Source organism: Mobula hypostoma, chromosome 11 (genome assembly GCF_963921235.1).
Source record: "Mobula hypostoma chromosome 11, sMobHyp1.1, whole genome shotgun sequence".
NCBI lineage: Eukaryota > Metazoa > Chordata > Chondrichthyes > Myliobatiformes > Myliobatidae > Mobula > Mobula hypostoma.
In genome coordinates, this window is record NC_086107.1 from 111090228 (window position 1) to 111108493 (window position 18266).

Consider the following 18266-nt stretch of genomic DNA (forward strand, 5'->3'; position numbering starts at 1 on the left):
TCCAAGTCCCTCTGCAGGCTCTGAAAACCTTCCTCACTGTCTACTACACCTCCAATCTTCGTATCATCAGCAAACTTGCTGATCCAATTTACCACATTATCATCCAGATCATTGATATAGATGACAAATAACAATGGACCCAGCACTGATCCCTGTGGCACACCACTAGTCACAGGCCTCCACTCAGAGAAGCAATTCTCTACCACCACTCTCTGGCTTCTTCCATCGAGCCAATGTCTAATCCAATTTACCACCTCTCCATGTATACCTAGCGACTGAATTTTCCTAACTAACCTCCCATGCGGGACCTTGTCAAAGGCCTTACTGAAGTCCATGTAGACAATATCCACTGCCTTCCCTTCATCCACTTTCCTGGTAACCTCCTCGAAAAACTCCAACAGATTGGTCAAACATGACCTACCACGCTCAAAGCCATGTTGACTCTCCCTAATAAGCCCCTGTCTATCCAAATGCTTGTAGATTCTGTCTCTTAGTACTCCCTCCAATAACTTACCTACTACTGACGTTAAACTCACCAGCCTATAATTTCCCGGATTACTTTTCGATCCTTTTTTAAACAACGGAACAACATGAGCCACTCTCCAATCCTCCGGCACTTCACCTGTAGACAGTGACATTTTAAATATTTCTGCCAGGGCCCCCGCAATTTCAACACTAGTCTCCTTCAAGGTCCGAGGGAACACTCTGTCAGGCCCCGGGGATTTATCCACTTTAATTTTCCTCAAGACAGCAAGCACCTCCTCCTTTTCAATCTGTACAGTTTCCATGGTCTCACTACTTGATTCCCTCAATTCCATAGATTTCATGCCAGCTTCCTTAGTAAATACAGACGCAAAAAACCTATTTAAGATCTCCCCCATTTCCTTTGGTTCCGCACAAAGCCGACCACTCTATCTTCAAGAGGACCAATTTTATCCCTTACAATCCTTTTGCTCTTAATATACTTGTAAAAGCTCTTTGGATTATCCTTCACTTTGACTGCCAAGGCAACTTCATGTCTTCTTTTTGCCCTCCTGATTTCTTTCTTAAGTATTTTCTTGCACTTCTTATACTCCTCAAGCACCTGATTTACCCCGTTTCCTATACATTTCATACAACTCCCTCTTCTTCTTTATCAGAGTTGCAATATCTCTTGAGAACCAAGGTTCCTTATTCCTATTCAATTTGCCTTTAATCCTGACAGAAACATACAAACTCTGCACTCTCAAAATTTCCCCTTTGAAGGCTTCCCACCTACCAATCACATCTTTGCCAGAGAACAACCTGTCCCAATCCACGCTTTTTAGATCCTTTCTCATTTCTTCAAATTTGGCCTTCTTCCAGTTCAGAACCTCAACCCTAGGACCAGATCTATCCTTGTCCATGATCAAATTCCTCCTCATCTCTGTTCTAAAGGGACATCCTCCTATTCTGAGGCTGTGCCCTATGGTCCTCGACTCCTCCGCTATAGGAAACATCCTCTTCACTTCCACTCTATCTAGGCCTTTCAATATTCAGTAGGTTTCAATGAGACCCTCCCTCGTTCTTCTAAACTCCAGCGAGTACAGGTTCAGAGCCATCAAGTGGGCCTCATGCATTAACTCTTTCGTTCCCAGGATCATTCTCATAAATCTTTTCATTCCTGCGATCATTCTTGTAAGCCATTAGACAGTGTTTTTAGATTGTCAGGATTATTTCATAAAGTATAACATGGCATTATTAAACAAACGCGGTGTTCTTGGTGATATACTGCTGTTGATGGGTTAATGGACAGAAAGTATCAAAGGAATACCGTAAATGGGCATTTTTTGTGTTGCAACTGGTGGGATGCCACAGGAATCAGTTCAGGGGCTCTAAAAGGGCTAAGAATGATTGAGGCAATATTACAGTGTAATACATTGAAAAAAACTATGTTACAATAAAAATATATAAGTCTTGAAAAGTAGTGCAAAAAGAGAACAAAAATAGTGAGATAGTGTTCAAGAGTTCGAGGATCGTTTGGAAATCTGATGACGGAGGGGAAGAATCTGTTTCTAAAACTCTGAGTGTGTGTCTTCAGCCTCCTGTACCCCCCTCCTTGATGGTAGCAATGAGAAGAGGGCATGTCCTGGGTGGTGGCGGGGTGGGGGGGGTCCTTACTGATGGTTGCTGCCTTTTTGAGAAACATCTTTTGAAGATGTCCTTGGTGGGGAGGCTAATGCCCGTGACCATTCTGGCTATCCTCCACTGACCTCTCTCATTAACAAGGATATTTTTGTGCATTCAGAGATGTTTTTCACTGTTGCAACACGTGGTTATTTGAGTTACTGTCATCTTCCTGTCAATTTGAAACCTGTCTAACCGTTCTTCTCTGACCTCTCTCATTAACAAAGTATTTTCACCCATCGAGCTGCTGCTCACTTGATTTTTTTTGCACCATTCTCTATAAACTCTATAGACTTCTGTGCATGAAAATCTCAGGAGATCAGAAGTTTCTGAGATACTCAAATCACCCCGTAACACGGACATCCTTACCAATCAAGTCATTTTGGCACCAACAATCACTCGACAGTCACTCCACTCTTCCCCATTCTGATCTTTGGTCTGAACAATAACTGAACCTCTTGACCGTGTAACTTAATGCACTAAGTTACAGCCACATGATTGGCTGATTAGATACTTGCATTAGCAAGCAGGTATACTGGTGTACCTAATAAAGTGGCCACTGACTGTATATTGTCCAGTAACAGCAGTCAATTCAATGAGGGTTAACATGCTTGGTGAGCTGTAGAGACGGCCGAGGAAGGCGTGGGAATTTCTGTTGAATGCTGAGTGTGGATGTGACTGACAGAGTGAACTTTGACTGGCTTTGGTTCCCTTGCAGGAAGTTGGACGCCTTCATTTACGATGCGGCCGTGCTGAACTACATGGCCGGGAGGGATGAGGGCTGCAAGTTAGTGACCATCGGCAGTGGTAAGGTGTTTGCCACCACCGGCTATGGAATCGCCATCCAGAAGAACAGCGGCTGGAAGCGGGCGGTGGATCTTGCCATCCTGCAGCTTTTTGGTGACGGTGAGGGAGATTGTAATACTCTGTTGTCCTGAGTGTGGTAAACCATATATATGTTGTAACTGGGTTAACTGTCTGGACACGCCCCTCTGCTGACTGCCCCTGTGGCTCCTCCCACAGTTCCCTGAATAAAGGTGATTTCGCCTTGCCCCTCCCCTTCAGTCCGGGAGCAGACACTCAGCATGGAGGTCGTATTCTACTGCGAATAAAAGCCTTTCAGTATTTACCCCACTTCAGTCTTTTGGAATTATTGAAGGTGCTTCACTGAGAATACAGAATGACCCAGATAGAGTGGTAGTGGAGGCAATGTTTCTAATGGTGGGAGAGTCTAGAACCAAAGGGTGCACCTTCAGAATACAAAGACGTCTCTTTAGAATGGAAACACGAGGAAATCTGCAGATGCTGGAAATTCAAGCAACACACACAAAAATTGCTGGTGAACGCAGCAGGCCAGGCAGCATCTATAGGAAGAGGAACAGTCGATATTAAGGGCCGAGGGTTTCGGCCTGTAACGTTGACTATACCTCTTTCTATAGATGCTGCCTGGCCTGCTGCGTTCACCAGCATTTTTTTGTCTTTAGAATGGAGATGAAGAAGATTTTCTTTAGCCAGAGGGTGATAAATTGGTGGAATTCATTGCCACAGATGGCTATTCAAAATGGAGGCTAATAGGTCCTTGATTAGTAAGGGTGTCACAGTTACGGGGAGAAAGCAGGAGAGTAAATAAAAATCAGAATCAGATTTTATATCACTGACATACCTGTATGTTATGAAATTTGTTGTTTTGCAGCAGCAGTACAGTGCAATACTTAAAAAGACTATAAATTCCAATTGTTTATGTATGTATATATATAGCCGGCTGGTGGCGCAGTGACATCAGCGCCGGACTCCGGAGCGAAAGTTCCCGAGTTCGAGTCCAGTCGGGCCGCTCCCGGGCATGCTTTCCATCCGTGCCGGGTTGAGTGTCGAGCTCACAATTCGGCCTTGTAATAAAAACTGCGCTGTGAGAAGGGCGTGGGGGACCTCTCACAGAATCTTTCCTCCAAGACAACCACTCGAAAAGTGATTGCCGAGGCTCTGGCAGAGTATGGCGCGCGCGCGCGCACACACACACATACACATACACACACACACACACACACACACACACACACACACACAAATAAATAAATGTAAATCTAATGACAGAGGGGAAGGAACTATTCCTAAAACATTGAGTGTGTGCCTTCAGGCTCCTGTACCTCCTCTCTGATGGAATCAATGAGACTACGGCATGTCCTGGGTGATGGGGTCCTTAATGATGGATGCCACCTTTTTTTGGGCATCACCTTTTGAAGGGGTCCTGGGTGCTGGGGAGGCCGGTGCCCATGATGGAACTGGCTGAGCTTACAACTTTCTGCAACTTTTTCCAATGCTGTGCAGTGGCCCCTCCAAGCCAGATGGTGATGCAACCAGTGAAAATGATCTCCACGTTACACCTGCTACAGAGATAGGCAGGGAAAACAAATCAGCCATGACTGAGTGGTGGATTTGACTTGATGGGCCATGCGAAACCATTTAAACTGCCTACTCCTATGGACCTGCACCAGGACCATAGCCTTCATACCACTGCTATCCATGCACTGACCCAAACTTCTCTTAAATGTTGAAAGCAAGCTCCATGCACCACTTGCACTGGCAGCTCATTCCACACTCTCATTCCACGGTCACCCTTAATCCATGACTTCTAGTTGTAGTCCCACCCAACTTCAATGCAAGTCTGCTTGCATTTGCTCTATCTATACCCCTCATAATTTTGTATACCTCTCTTAAATCTCCTCTCAATTTTCTACGCTCCAAGGAATAAAGTCCTAACCTGTTCTATCTTCCTTTGTAACTCAGGTCCTCCAGACCCAGCAACATCTTTGCAAACCTTTTTCTGAACTCTTTCAACCTTATTTAATTCCCTGGTTAAGATCTCTACTGCTGTGCTATGGGGTATTTTATTTTAGCAAGTTTCTGTGAAAGCAGTGTGTCCTGCTAGCGAGGTTGTTTTGGTTTTGGCTAAAGATAAGGAGCCATATTGTCCAACTTAGGATTGTTGTGTCAGCCAGTCAGGATGGTAGAATGGAGAGAAGATTCTAGAAAGAGCTGGGTGGAGAGAGATTTCTGATGGACAGAATCAGGCTCCTGGTCATTTGACAGGAGATGTGCAGAGGAATTTCCCCCGGGATCAATAAAGTATGACTATGACTATGACTATGAGGAAAGGTTCAGGATAGATGCCCGGAGGATCCAATCCGAGGAGGGAGCCCCTAATAGAAAGAGTACTTTGCGAGACAAAGGAGTCCAAGAAGGGAAGTTCTACCTGAGATGGGTGATGAGAATTCAGCACCGTGAAGTGAAGCGATGCACCCATCCACTGCAGAAACAAGCTCCATCGTTTATGTGCACATTTAAACTGGTTTAACTGTAATGGGATCTTTTATTTTTTATCTTCTTTTCTTTATTCTATTAACTGTTTGATAAAGCTGAAATTGGTGAATATACTTTCTTTATAATTTTATGCTGGTGTGCAATGTGTTATATCTTGGCGACCGATAATTGTGTATGGGCAGTATTTACTCTGCATTCACTCAAATCGAGGTTCCTTCAATAGGAATTCCCAACGTTCCTGTTTGCTCGAACCCTAAATCATACCAACCCTAGGTGTGCATTGTTTATGAAGGGTGCCCGTCTCACCGCTGAGTCACGTGGCTGTCAGCAGAGTTAGCTAACGAGCCAAGCTGGCATACAAGCTCTAGTGAGAGGGTTACACTTATTTACAACATTCCTGTACGTAGGTGACCAAAACTGCACACAATACTCCAAATTAGGCCTCACCAATGTCTTGTACAACTTCAACATAACATCCTGTCTCCTGTACTCAGTACTTTGATTTATGAAGGCCAATGTGCCAAAAACTTTCTTTACGACCCTATCTACCTGTGATACTATTTTCAACGAATTATCGGCCTGTATTCCCAGATCCCTTAGCTCTACCACACTCCTCAGTCCCCTTCTGTTCACTGTGTAAGTCCTTCCCTGGTTGGTCCTACCAAAGTGCAACATCTTGCACTTGCCTGTATTAAATTCCATCTGCCATTTTTTCAGCCCATCTTGCCAGATGATCCAGATCCCACCGCAAGCCACGATTGCCTTCCTCACTGTCCACTAGACCCCCAAATCTTGGTTAAAAGGTTCTAGTGAAAGGTTCGTTCTTCCAGCACAAGTGTTGCTTGCGAGCTCAATTTTAACATATAAAATCCCGCAAGTTAACCACGTTGTCATCTAGATCATTGATATGGATGACATAGGTTATAGGTATATAGGTTATAAGGAATCTGAGGGCCAGCCTGTACACCAAGAGTATGTATATGGAACAAGCTACCAGAGGCAGGTATATTAACAATATTTAAAAGACTTTTGGACAGGTCCAAGGATCGGAAGGGTTTAGAAGGATATGGGTCGAATCTGATCAAATGGGACTGCATTTAGAACATAGAATAAAGCACACTACAGCACTGTACAGGCTTTTTGGCCCGTGATGTTGTGTCAACCAATTAACCTACTCTGAGATCTAATGTATCTGCCTCTGCCACTACCCCTGGCAGCATGTTCCACACACTCATCACTACAGGAGGATAGCAGATATGATGTTGAAATTGTTTAAGATATTTTGGTGAGGCCTAATTTGGAGTATTGTGTGCTGTTTTGGTCACCGACCTACAGGAAAATATAAATAAGGTTGAAAGAGTGCAGAGATAATTTACAAGGATGTTGCTGGGTCTTGAGGACTTGAGTTGTATGGAAAGATTGGATAGGTTAAGACTTTATTCCTTGTAATATAGAAGATTGAGAGGAAATTTGATAGAGGGATACAAAATTATGAGGAGTATAGACAGGGTAAATGCAAGCAGGCTTTTTTTCACTGAGGTTGGGTAGGACTACAACCAGAGGTCATGGATTAAAGTAAAAGGTGAAATGTTTAAGGGGAACATGAGGGGAAACTTCTTCACTCAGAGGGTGGTGAGAGTGTGGAACAGGCTGCCAGTGCAAATGTGAGTCCAATTTCAACATTTATGAAAAGTTTGGATAGGTACATGGTTGAAAGGGGTATGGAGGGCTATGATCCCGGTGCAGGCCGATGAGAGTAGGCGGTTTAAATGGCTCGGTGTGGACTAGATGGGCCAAAGGGCCTGTTTCTGTGCCTCCATGATTCTCTGTGTAAAAAACTTAACCCTGCCATTTCCCCTATGCTTCCTTCCCATTACCTTAAAATTGTGCCCCCTGGCGTTACCAATTTCCACCCTGGGAAAAGGTCCCTGGCTGTCCACTCAATCTATGCCTTTTATTATCTTGAATACCTCTATGATGGGCATTTCAGGTTGCATGAATGATTTGCTGGATTGCTCGATAACTGCACTTGTGCTATTTATCATACCAGTTTGAACTCACAAGTATGTATGTGTCTAATGTGGTGTCTGTCGGTTTGGAAGTCAGACCTGTTGTCACGCGTTCCGCTGTTGGTCGGGGTCGATCATGGATGTTGTGTCCTTGCAGTCAAGATGATACACAGACTGGGGCAGTACGATATGGAAAGCAAACTGTTGCCCGTGCAGCAGGCTCCCCTTCTCCACCCAGCTGATGAATCCAAAGGAACGGCAGAGACCGGTATAGTTTGGCAGGGGCAGTGTCGCAGGAGTTGCCAGTCAGCAGTGAACTCAGAGCAGGACTGCCTTAGGGACTCAGGCTCCGGATGTTTCCTCGGAGTTTACTCCCGAAGCCTTCCCCATGAGTACAGGCAGCTTAGGTTTGAGATCAGGCTTTTCCTTCTCCGAGGTGAGCTGCCAACCATAGCTGATGAGCCCCATCCATAAGGGCTTCTAATTACACAAAAACCTGAAGAAACCTGCCAACTGACTAACAGAACTTGTTAACATAGTTAATTAAATGCATAAGAATCGTACAACATTTAAATGCCACGCGGAGAGTCGGGTGCAGAAAGATCCCTCCATTGGCTGGTATAGGCAAAATGAGGGTCTGGTAAGACACTGGCACACTCGGGTGCAGTGGTCAGTCTAGGCCCAATCAAAAGGCGTAAATGTCGTCCTTTACATCGTTTTTATGAACGCAAGATACTAAGGACATTAAATACTGCAGGACGATGCCGTCGATGAGTTGCTGAATACCAATGTAGTTTGTCTTATTGCATACCGTTGTTGTGTTGTGGCCTGGACTTGTCGCGTACCATTGCGATGGCGTGGTGCGCGGCACGGGCGACTGTCTTCCATGTTTTTATCGGGATCGCACGACCCTGTTGGACATTAGTCCGGTTCACAGGTTCGTTGGTGAAGCCGATGGTGGGGGAGCTGCATTGCCTCGGTTGTGGTGAGAACTAGGCCATGGAGCTTAGACATTATGCCACAGGGTTTGCCTATTTCAACTGCCCAGGGGAGGAGACAACAGAGGCGGTGTGGGAGAGAGCAGAGGCCTCTTTGTGCGCGTTGTAGTCCATACTGGGTTGGGGGCTGGCCCCTCCCATTGATATTGCTCTCTCAGCACTGCCTCTGGTGTTTGCTCAGTGTTGCCCTTCAGTGTTCACTTGGTGGAAGAACAAGTTGGACCAGGACAACTCATCACCAATCTACAGGACATGCCACTCGGGGGGCTTCTTCTTCCTTGTGGCGGTTGTATGTTGTTCTAAAATCATAACCGTATGTGCTGTCTGTGATATGTGCTGTGTGCTGTCGGTAATGTGCTTTGCATCTTGGCTCCAGGGGAATGCTGTTTTGTTTGGCTATATTCATGTATAGTTGAATAACAATTAAATTTGAACTTGACATTGAACTTGAGATGGGCCAGTAGGAAATGGAATTGGTTTATTGTTGTCATTTGTACTGATGTACTGTGATAAGCTTGCCTTTTACACTGTTCATACAGATCAAATCATTACCATAAGACCATAAGACATAGGAGTGGTATTAGGCCATCTGGCCCATGGTGTCTGCTCTGCCATTCCATCATGGCTGATTTATTATCCCTCTCAATCCCATTCTCCTGCCTTCTCCCTGTAAACTTTGACACCCTGACTAATCAAGAACCTACCAACCTCCGCTTTAAATATAGATTAGATTAGATTATGAGGACACTCAGTCCTCGTTTTATTGTCATTTAGAAAGGCATGCATTAAAAAATGATACAATGTTCCTCCAGTATGATATCACAGAAACACAAGACAGACCAAGACTAAAACTGACAAAAACCACATAATTATAACATATAGTTACAACAGTGCAAAGCAATACTGTAATTTGATAAGAGCAGACCATGGGCACGGTAAAAAAAAGTCTCAAAGTCCCGATAGCCCAACATCTCACGCAGACGGTAGAAGGGAGAAAACTCTCCCTGCCATGAGCTTCCAGCGCCGCAAACTTGCCTGGAAGTACCTGACCACAGTCCAACTCTGAGTCTGTCTGAAAACTTCAAGCCTCTGACCAGCCCTCCGACACCGAGCACCGAGCACCGAGCACCGAGCACCATCTCTGCCGAGCGCTTTGAGCTCGGCCCCGGCCGCCGAGCAACAAGCAAAGCTGAGGATTCGGGGCCTTCCCCTCCGGAGATCTCGGATTACACAGTAGCGGCGGCAGCGAAACAAGCATTTCAGAAGTTTCACCAGATGTTCCTCCGTGCTCTCACATCTGCCTCCATCAAATCAGAATTGTGCACAGCCTCCTACTTGACAGATTACAGATATTCATCACCAGAGAGGCCACGCGCGCTGCATCGTGCCACCATCTTCTCCTCCTGCCATCTAATGTACCCAATGACCTGGCCCCTACAGCCGTCTGAACCAATGAATTCCACAGATTCACACCCTCTGGCTAAGGAAATTCCTCCTCATCTCTGTTCTAAAGATATGTCCTTCTATTCTGAGGCTGTGCCCACTGTAGGAAACATTCTCTCCATGTCCGCTCTATCTAGGCCTTTGAATATCTGATAGATTTGGACTATAAGACCATAAGATATCGGAGTAGAATTAGGCCATTTGGTCCATCGAGTCTGCTCCACCATTTCATCATGGCTGATCCATTTTCCCTCTCAGCCCAATATCCTGCCTCTTCCCGTAATCCCTCATGCTTTGACTAACCAAGAACCTGTCCACCTCTGCCTTAAATACACCCAAAGCCTTGGCCTCCATAGCAGCCCATGGCAACAAATTCCAAAGATTCACCGCTCTTTCAATGAGATCCCCCTCATTCTTCCTAAACTCCAGTGAGTACAGAGTACAATTGAGGTAATACAAAGTAAAACAACAGCAGAATGCAGAATGCAGTGTAGCAACTGAGAGGAAGTACACTGCACGGAGACAGTAAGTTTCAAGATCATGACAAAGGGGATTGTGAGGTTGATAGTCAATTTTATTAGACTAGGGAACCACTCAACAGTGGTTAGAAGCTGAACTTGTATCTCGTGGTACCTGCTTTCAGGCTTTTGTATCTTCTGCCGCATTGGAGAGGGGAGAGGAGAGGATGGGTAGGGTCTTTGATTATGCTGGCGGCATTACTGAGGTAGTGAGGTCTGTAGACAGAGCCCATGAAGCATGGCTGCTTATTTGTAGCGTCATTCATTCCTTCAATAAGAAAAGGCAAATATTCAAGCCAGTTAAGGCTAATTTTAGTTCTTCTACTAAGATGGCTTCATAAATTAAGAAATAGACTCCCAGATGGAACACTGGAGGAGACTCATTTAATTAAAAATTGGATGATGTGGTGGGTGAGTGTGGAACCAGGGGGTTGAAAGTTGGAACGAACATTTTCCCATCGGCACAGAGCCATCCCTTCAGCCCTCCTGAGCTTACTCCTCATCATAATTACCTTGTGTTCTTGGGAAAGGGACTCCATTCTAATTAGCAGTGTGACACAATGTGACGTCAGCTCAAGAGATACCTAAATTTAGTCTGGTTTGTGGTTAACGATTTGATATTTAAATACTGTCTTTGTCTCTTTGTATGGTTCTCTGGGTCCTGGTTTAAATCCAGGCAAGGTTAGTGTTGTCCACGCTCGCCGACTTAACCAATTTCCCCTGGGATCAATAAAGTATGACTGAATGGCAGGAGGTGAGTTTGGTCACTGCTGTCAATAGCTACTGTATTGAGAGTCTCCCTGGACAACAGTGTGGCCCTTCTGAAACGTGTGTTCGGTTCAGACTTGGCCAAGCCAGTAAGTAATGAATAAGCAACTCACACTGGGAGTTATGCTCCTGTCCCTGACTTCCTTGTTGGAAGTTTGCGTGGATTTGGCACGTCGGCTAAAACTTTGACAAACTTCTGTCGATGGACATTGGAGAGTATCCTCCAATGTTGCATCACGGCCTGGTATGGAAACACCAATGCCCAGCAATAGAAAGGCGCACAAAAAATTAGTGGATACAGCCCAGTCCTTCACAGGCAAAGCCCTCCCCATCATTGAGTACATCTGCTTGGAGCACTGCCACAAAAAAGTGGCGTCCATCATTAAGGAGCCCACCATCAAGGTCATGCTCTCTTCTCACTGCTGCCATTGGGAAGGGGGTACAGGAGCCTTAGCTCCCATGACACCAGGTTCAAGAACAAGTGTTTTCCTTCAGTCATCAGGTCTTGAACCAGTGAGGTTAACTTCGCTCACCTCAACACTGAACTGATTCCATAACCTATGGACTCACTTTCCAGGACTCAACAACTCATGTTCTTAATATTATTTATTTTTCTTTCTTTCTTTCTTTCTTATTCATTCATTCATTCATTCATTCATTCATTTATTTATTTATTTATCTATTGTGGATCTTTTTTGGTATTCTCACAATTCGTCTTCCTCTGCGTGTTGGTTGTCAGTCATTGTGTGTAGTTTTTCATTGATTCTTTGCTCTACTGTGAATGCCTGCAAGAAAATGAATCTCAGAGTAATATCTGGTGGTGTATACATTACTTACTTAAGCCCAAGTCCCCTACTGGGAAACAGGCCATCGACAACAATTCACCAGAGTCCTCTGTCCTGTGCCTCCCCAGGAGTAGCCCATCCTGGTGTATCCTTCCTCTCCTAGGGGATGAGGTCTTTGAAGCTTCTGTTGGTGTCTCTGTAGCTCTGGGTTTTTATGGGATGGGATTGCCAGTCTCTTGCCCAGCCCTCCTCCTTTCGCAGTCGGGCTTGGCAGAGTTAGACATGTACATACTTCAATAATAAATCTGCTTTGAACTTTTGATGCTAACATTCCTGATCTTGAGGAACAAAAAAAAACACCGAGGGGAGCAAGTAATCTCCCTCTGGAATGTGGGCAATAGATTAAATCTTAGTATGCAGGTGGGACCCAGCCACTTGTCATTATAGCATCTTGCATCCAAATTTCAGGAGTTTATTGAACTGGTGTCGGAATAATCATCCAAAGTGTTTTTATTTTGGACTTTGGAGTGTGAAGTCGGCGCCAATTGCTGACCGGTGTCAGTCTGAGTGGTAGATTCTGCATGGCTGTAGACTCTGCAGTTGTCTGCAGAGGCAGTGGTCCATTATTTCAAGTGGGAGGAGGAAGATCTGGTCACTACCAGCCTTGCTGGCTACAGCTTCCGGGAGTCTGACTCCATGGTTTCCCTCCCACCTGCTCCCCCTGGCCTGGCCTGTCTCCAATGCTGCCCACTCGCGACTGTCCTGGGATTGGCGGACCATCCCTGTGGGTGGGATGGAGGAATGGGGCTTATTCTGCGGTTCTTGTTTTGCTGCTTGGCATGTTCTGTTTTGTTCTGCTGAACATTGTGGACATGTTATGCTGGCACGGGAATGTGTGGCGACACTCGCGGGCTGCCCCCAGCACATCCTTGGATTGCGTTGGCTGTTAACCAGTTCACTAAGTGCTTCAATGTACATACGAATTTGAGTCTGAATTCTCTCTCCAATCTTCTACCACTGCGTAGTGGGCTACAGGGGTACTGAATGTATCTCTCTCTCTCTCGCTCTCTCTCCCTCCCTCTTGCTCCCTGTCTCTCTCTCTCTCTCTCCTTCCCGTATACTAAATAAGTATATGACCATTGATATATATATATATACACATACACACACACACATACATACAGTATATATACACACACATGCATATTATAAGACTCCTGTACCTAATAAAGTGGCCACTGTGTGTACATTCATAGTCTTCTGCTGCTGTAAGCTATCCACTTCAAGGTCAAAGTCGCATTTCTTCCCTTATCCTGATGATATTTGGTCTGAACTCCAACTGAACCTCTGAACCAGGTCTTCATATACTGTATATATTTTCACAAACACACACACACACACACACACACACACACACACAGGTGAGGTAGTGTATGTGGGACTATTGATGGCTGAGGGGAAGAAGCTGCCCCTGAGATGTTGACTGTGTGTCAGTGCAGTGTGGGGGGGGGGGGCGGTGGCGGTGTCACCCCGGACAGAATTGCTCCCACACCCTCAGGTAAATGCTCGAACACAGCAGTGGACATTACAACTGTGTGCTCACACTCGCAAGCAAAATGGGCTGCTGACGACAGTGTGTAATTAATTTTCATTCACACAGTGTTCCTTTCTCGACTGTCTTTGGGGAGTCATTAACATATCATCAGATTCTTGTGTCTTTGCTGATGGAGATCAAGACTGTGCAGGTTCCCGGCAAAGTGGAGTTCAAGGGCATGTAATAAATTGTTTGCTGGTCGGGTTTTAGACCTCATTTTACTTTGATGTAATAAACAGTGTCAAAAACTCTCATTGTCTTCTGAGTACCTTCAGTACTCAGTACTCTCAGTACCTTCCGAATCTAATAAAGTGGCCACTGAGTGTATGTTCATGGTCTTCTGCTGCTGTAGCCCATCCATTTCAAGGTTCGACGTGATGTGCGTTCAGAGATGCTCTTCTGCACACCACTATTGTAACGTGTGGTTATTTCGCATCATTCTCTGTAAACTCCAGAGAGTGTTGTGTGTGAAAACCCTGGGAGATCAACGGTTTCTGAAATACTCAAGCCACCCCATCTGGCACCAACAATCATTCCACGGTCAAAGTCGCTTAGATCACACTTCTTCCCCATTCTGATGTTTGGTCTGAACCAGAACCGAACCTCTTGACCATGTCTGCATGCTTTTATGCACTGAGTTGCTGCCTCACGATTGGCTGATTAGATATTTGCATTAATGAGCAGGTGTACCTAATAAAGTGGCCATTGAGTGTAGCGTGTGGCAAACAGGAAAGCAGTCGAACCCGAAGGCACCGTTGCCGCATCGCTGGCATTACTGCCAGACCACTGGCAGCATTGGTACTAGTAGTGGTGTTGTGATCACTCAAGTCGAGTTTGACATTCTCCTACTGCATTATTCCCTTAATTGAGAATGGCTCTGTGTGTGACTTTGGCGGGGGGGCAGGGGTGAGGCTGATGCATGGGCAGCCACCTTTACAGATCGGGGTCAGGGTCCATTGACATGGAAGATGAGATGACTGGGGACCATTCGCTGCTGCAGCCTTCTGTCATCTTCTCTGCCGTTGTGATGTGGCATCATCTCCTACCAGCCCCACCACCGAGCTCTTGGTTGGACGGCTCTTTGTCCGGAACCACACCATCCCCCTTGACCTCACCGCCAAGGGTGACCCTCCCAGGAGCTAAGCGCCAGATGGCAAAAGTCCAGACGGCATCGCTGTCGGGTTCTCAGGATTTCACAGGACTCTCCACCGCCACGTGGTGACAATCCTCGTACAGTGTGACACGCACAGAGCCTCCAGTATAATCGTGCACGTGGGCACGTATGCTGGATTAATGGTCATAGTCATACTTTATTGATCCCGGGGGAAATTGGTTTTTGTTACAGTTGCACCATAAATAATAAATAGTAATAAAACCATAAATAGTTAAATAGTAATATGTAAATTATGCCAGGAAATAAGACCAGGACCAGCCTATTGGCTCAGGGTGTCTGACCCTCCAAGGGAGGAGTTCTAAAGTTTGATGGCCACAGGCAGGAATGACTTCCTATGACGCTCTGTGTTGCATCTCGGTGGAATGAGTCTCTGGCTGAATGTACTCCTGTGCCCACCCAGTACATTATGTAGTGGATGGGGGACATTGACCAAGATGGCATGCAACTTAGACAGCATCCTCTTTTCAGACACCACAGTGAGAGAGTCCAGTTCCATCCCCACAACATCACTGGCCTTACGAATGAGTTTGTTGATTCCGTTGGTGTCTGCTACCCTCAGCCTGCTGCCCCAGCACACTGGAAAAGAGTCTGAAAAGTGGGTTAAGTGGAAGGAAGGTTTTGTGATCAGGATGTACAAGGGTTATTAGTTCATCATAGACAAGTTAAAGATTGCTCTATTTGTCAGATACATACAATGAATGAGTGTCATTTCCCCAAAGGCACCCTAACTACAAGATAATGAATTAGCCCCCTTCTTGTTACATAATCTATAGTGTTTCATTGTGTGATGGATCAGACAGTCACATGTATATCAAAACATCAAAACATACAGTGAGAGGCGTTTCTGCGTCAACGACCAACACAGGCCGAGAATTGTGCCTGGCGGCAGCCCGCAGAACTCACTGCGTTTCCGCCGCCAACATAGCAAGCCCCCACCTCACTATCCCCAATCCACACATCTTTAGAATGTGAGAGGAAACCGGAGGTCCCGGAGGGAACCCACATGGTCACGGGAAGAGCGTACGTACAGACTGCGCGGGAGTCGATCCCTGATCTCACACAGCCGATGCTGTAAAGACATGCGCTGTCCTCTACGCTACCATGCTGACCATCGCTTGTTTTCCTGGCGGATGCCCAATGACCTGCTTCATGCCCCTGGCGTTCCAATAGATGCCGCTGGGGCGTCAGGGTGGCGTGGCGGGTTGGCGTTATCGCTCTACAGCGCGCCAGCTGTAAGATCAGGGTCCCGCCACTGTCTGTAAGGAGTTTCTCCTCGTGACCTTTTGAGGCTCATCCCACGTTCCAAAGGCGTGTGGGTTAGGGTGAGTAAGTCATGCGGTTGGGGCCCTGGAGTCGTGGCATCACCTGCGGGCTTCCCTCACGCCAATCCTCGCTGATTTGTTAGGACGCAAACTGCATGCTTCGATGTTTCGATGAACATGTGACATATAAAGCTAACTGTTAGTCGTCAGCTCCCTGCGCTCTGAGTAACCTGCTGTCTTATTACCCCCCTGTGCTTCCAGGAGACATGGAGGAGCTGGAAGCCCTCTGGCTGACCGGCATCTGTCACAACGAGAAGAACGAGGTGATGAGCAGCCAGCTGGATGTCGATAACATGGCGGGCGTGTTCTACATGCTGGGGGCTGCTATGACACTGAGCCTCCTCACCTTCATCTGCGAGCATCTCTTCTACTGGCAGCTACGACATTGCTTCATTGGCACCTGCACGGGCAAACCCGGCCTCCTGTTCTCCGTCAGCAGGGTAAGGACACGCCCTTCCCTCCTTAAATAAAACTTCATATTTAACATTTAACCTGGCCTCCTGTTCTCCGTCAGCAGGGCAAGGCAACACCCTTACCTCTTCAAATTAAAATTTAAAATTTAAAATTTAACCTGGCCTCATGTTCTCAGTCAGCAGGGTAAGGCTGAACCTTTTCATCTCTGCTTTCTGCATCTGCGATGATATTGGTGTCTGAAAGCACCCACATAAGGTGTTAGAACATAGAACAGTACAGGCCCTTCAGCCCACAATGTTGTGCCGACCCTTTAACCCACTACTCACATACCCCTCCATTTTTCTTCCATCCATGTACCTATCAAAGTGCCTCTTAAATATGCCTAATATATCTGACTCTACACCACCCCTGGCAACGCGTTCCATGCCCCTACCATTCTCTGTGTGAAAAAAACTACTTTTAACACACCCTCCCCATACTTTACTCCAAAGATCTTAAGAGTTATGCCTTCTCACTTTAGCTATTTTTACCCTGGGAAAAAGTCTGTGGCTGTCCACTCTACCTGTTTGTCTTATCATTACTGTAGAAAAAATAGAGTTCAGTCCCTTGGCCATCACCTGGTAACCTTGTAACCAGTCCCTGATGAACTGGAATTAGTAACAGGTTTATTATCACTGTTTATTATGCTTTCTCCGTAACTTCCGCCACCTCCAACGGGATCCCACCACTAAGCACGTCTTTCCCTCCCCCCCCCCTGCATTCCGCAGGGATCGCTCCCTACGCAACTCCCTTGTCCATTCGTCCCCCCCATCCCTCCCCACTGATCTCCCTCCTGGCACTTATCCATGTAAGCGGAACAAGTGCTACACATGCCCTTACACTTCCTTCCTTACCACCATTCAGGGCCCCAAACAGTCCTTCCAGGCGAGGCAACACTTCACCTGTGAGTCGGCTGGGGTGATATACTGTGTCCGGTGCTCCCGATGTGGCCTTTTATATATTGGTGAGACCCGACGCAGACTGGGAGACCGCTTTGTTGAACACCTGCGCTCTGTCCGCCAGAGAAAGCAGGATCTCCCAGTGGCCACACATTTTAATTCCACATCCCATTCCCATTCTGACATGTCTATCCACGGCCTCCTCTACTGTAAAGATGAAGCCACACTCAGGTTGGAGGAACAACACCTTATATTCCGTCTGGGTAGCCTCCAACCTGATGGCATGAACATCGACTTCTCTAACTTCCGCTAATGCCCCACCTCCCCCTCGTACCCCATCTGTTACTTATTTTTATACACACATTCTTTCTCTCACTCTCCTTTTTCTCCCTCTGTCCCTCTGACTATACCCCTTGCCCATCCTCTGGGTCCCCCCCCCTTGTCTTTCTTCCCGGACCTCCTGTCCCATGATCCTCTCATATCCCCTTTTGCCTATCACCTGTCCAGCTCTTGGTTCCATCCCTCCCCCTCCTGTCTTCTCCTATCATTTTGGATCTTCCCCTCCCCCTCCAACTTTCAAATCTCATACTCACTCTTCCTTCAGTTAGTCCTGACGAAGGGTCTCAGCCTGAAACGTCGACTGTACCTCTTCCTATAGATGCTGCCTGGCCTGCTGCGTTCACCAGCAACTTTTATGTGTGTTGCTTATTATCACTGGCATGTGTTGTGAACTTTGATATTTTGTAGCAGAAGTACTAGGCAAGACATAAAAAACTATTAAGTTATGTAAAAAGTAGTGCAAAAGAGAAATAGTGAGATACTGTTCATGGGTTCATAGAC

The 18266-nt window shown here is 46.2% G+C and overlaps 1 protein-coding gene across 1 annotated transcript in view; it reads left to right on the plus strand.

Moving 5' to 3' along the window:
• Window positions 1–18266, plus strand: part of LOC134354104 (glutamate receptor ionotropic, NMDA 2B-like) — a 614023-nt gene that overhangs the window by 574949 nt on the left and 20808 nt on the right. Inside the window, exons 13-14 of the mRNA XM_063062883.1 lie at window positions 2864–3051; window positions 16276–16514. Coding sequence (XP_062918953.1) covers window positions 2864–3051; window positions 16276–16514 — 427 coding nt within the window. The remainder of the gene's footprint in view (window positions 1–2863; window positions 3052–16275; window positions 16515–18266) is intronic.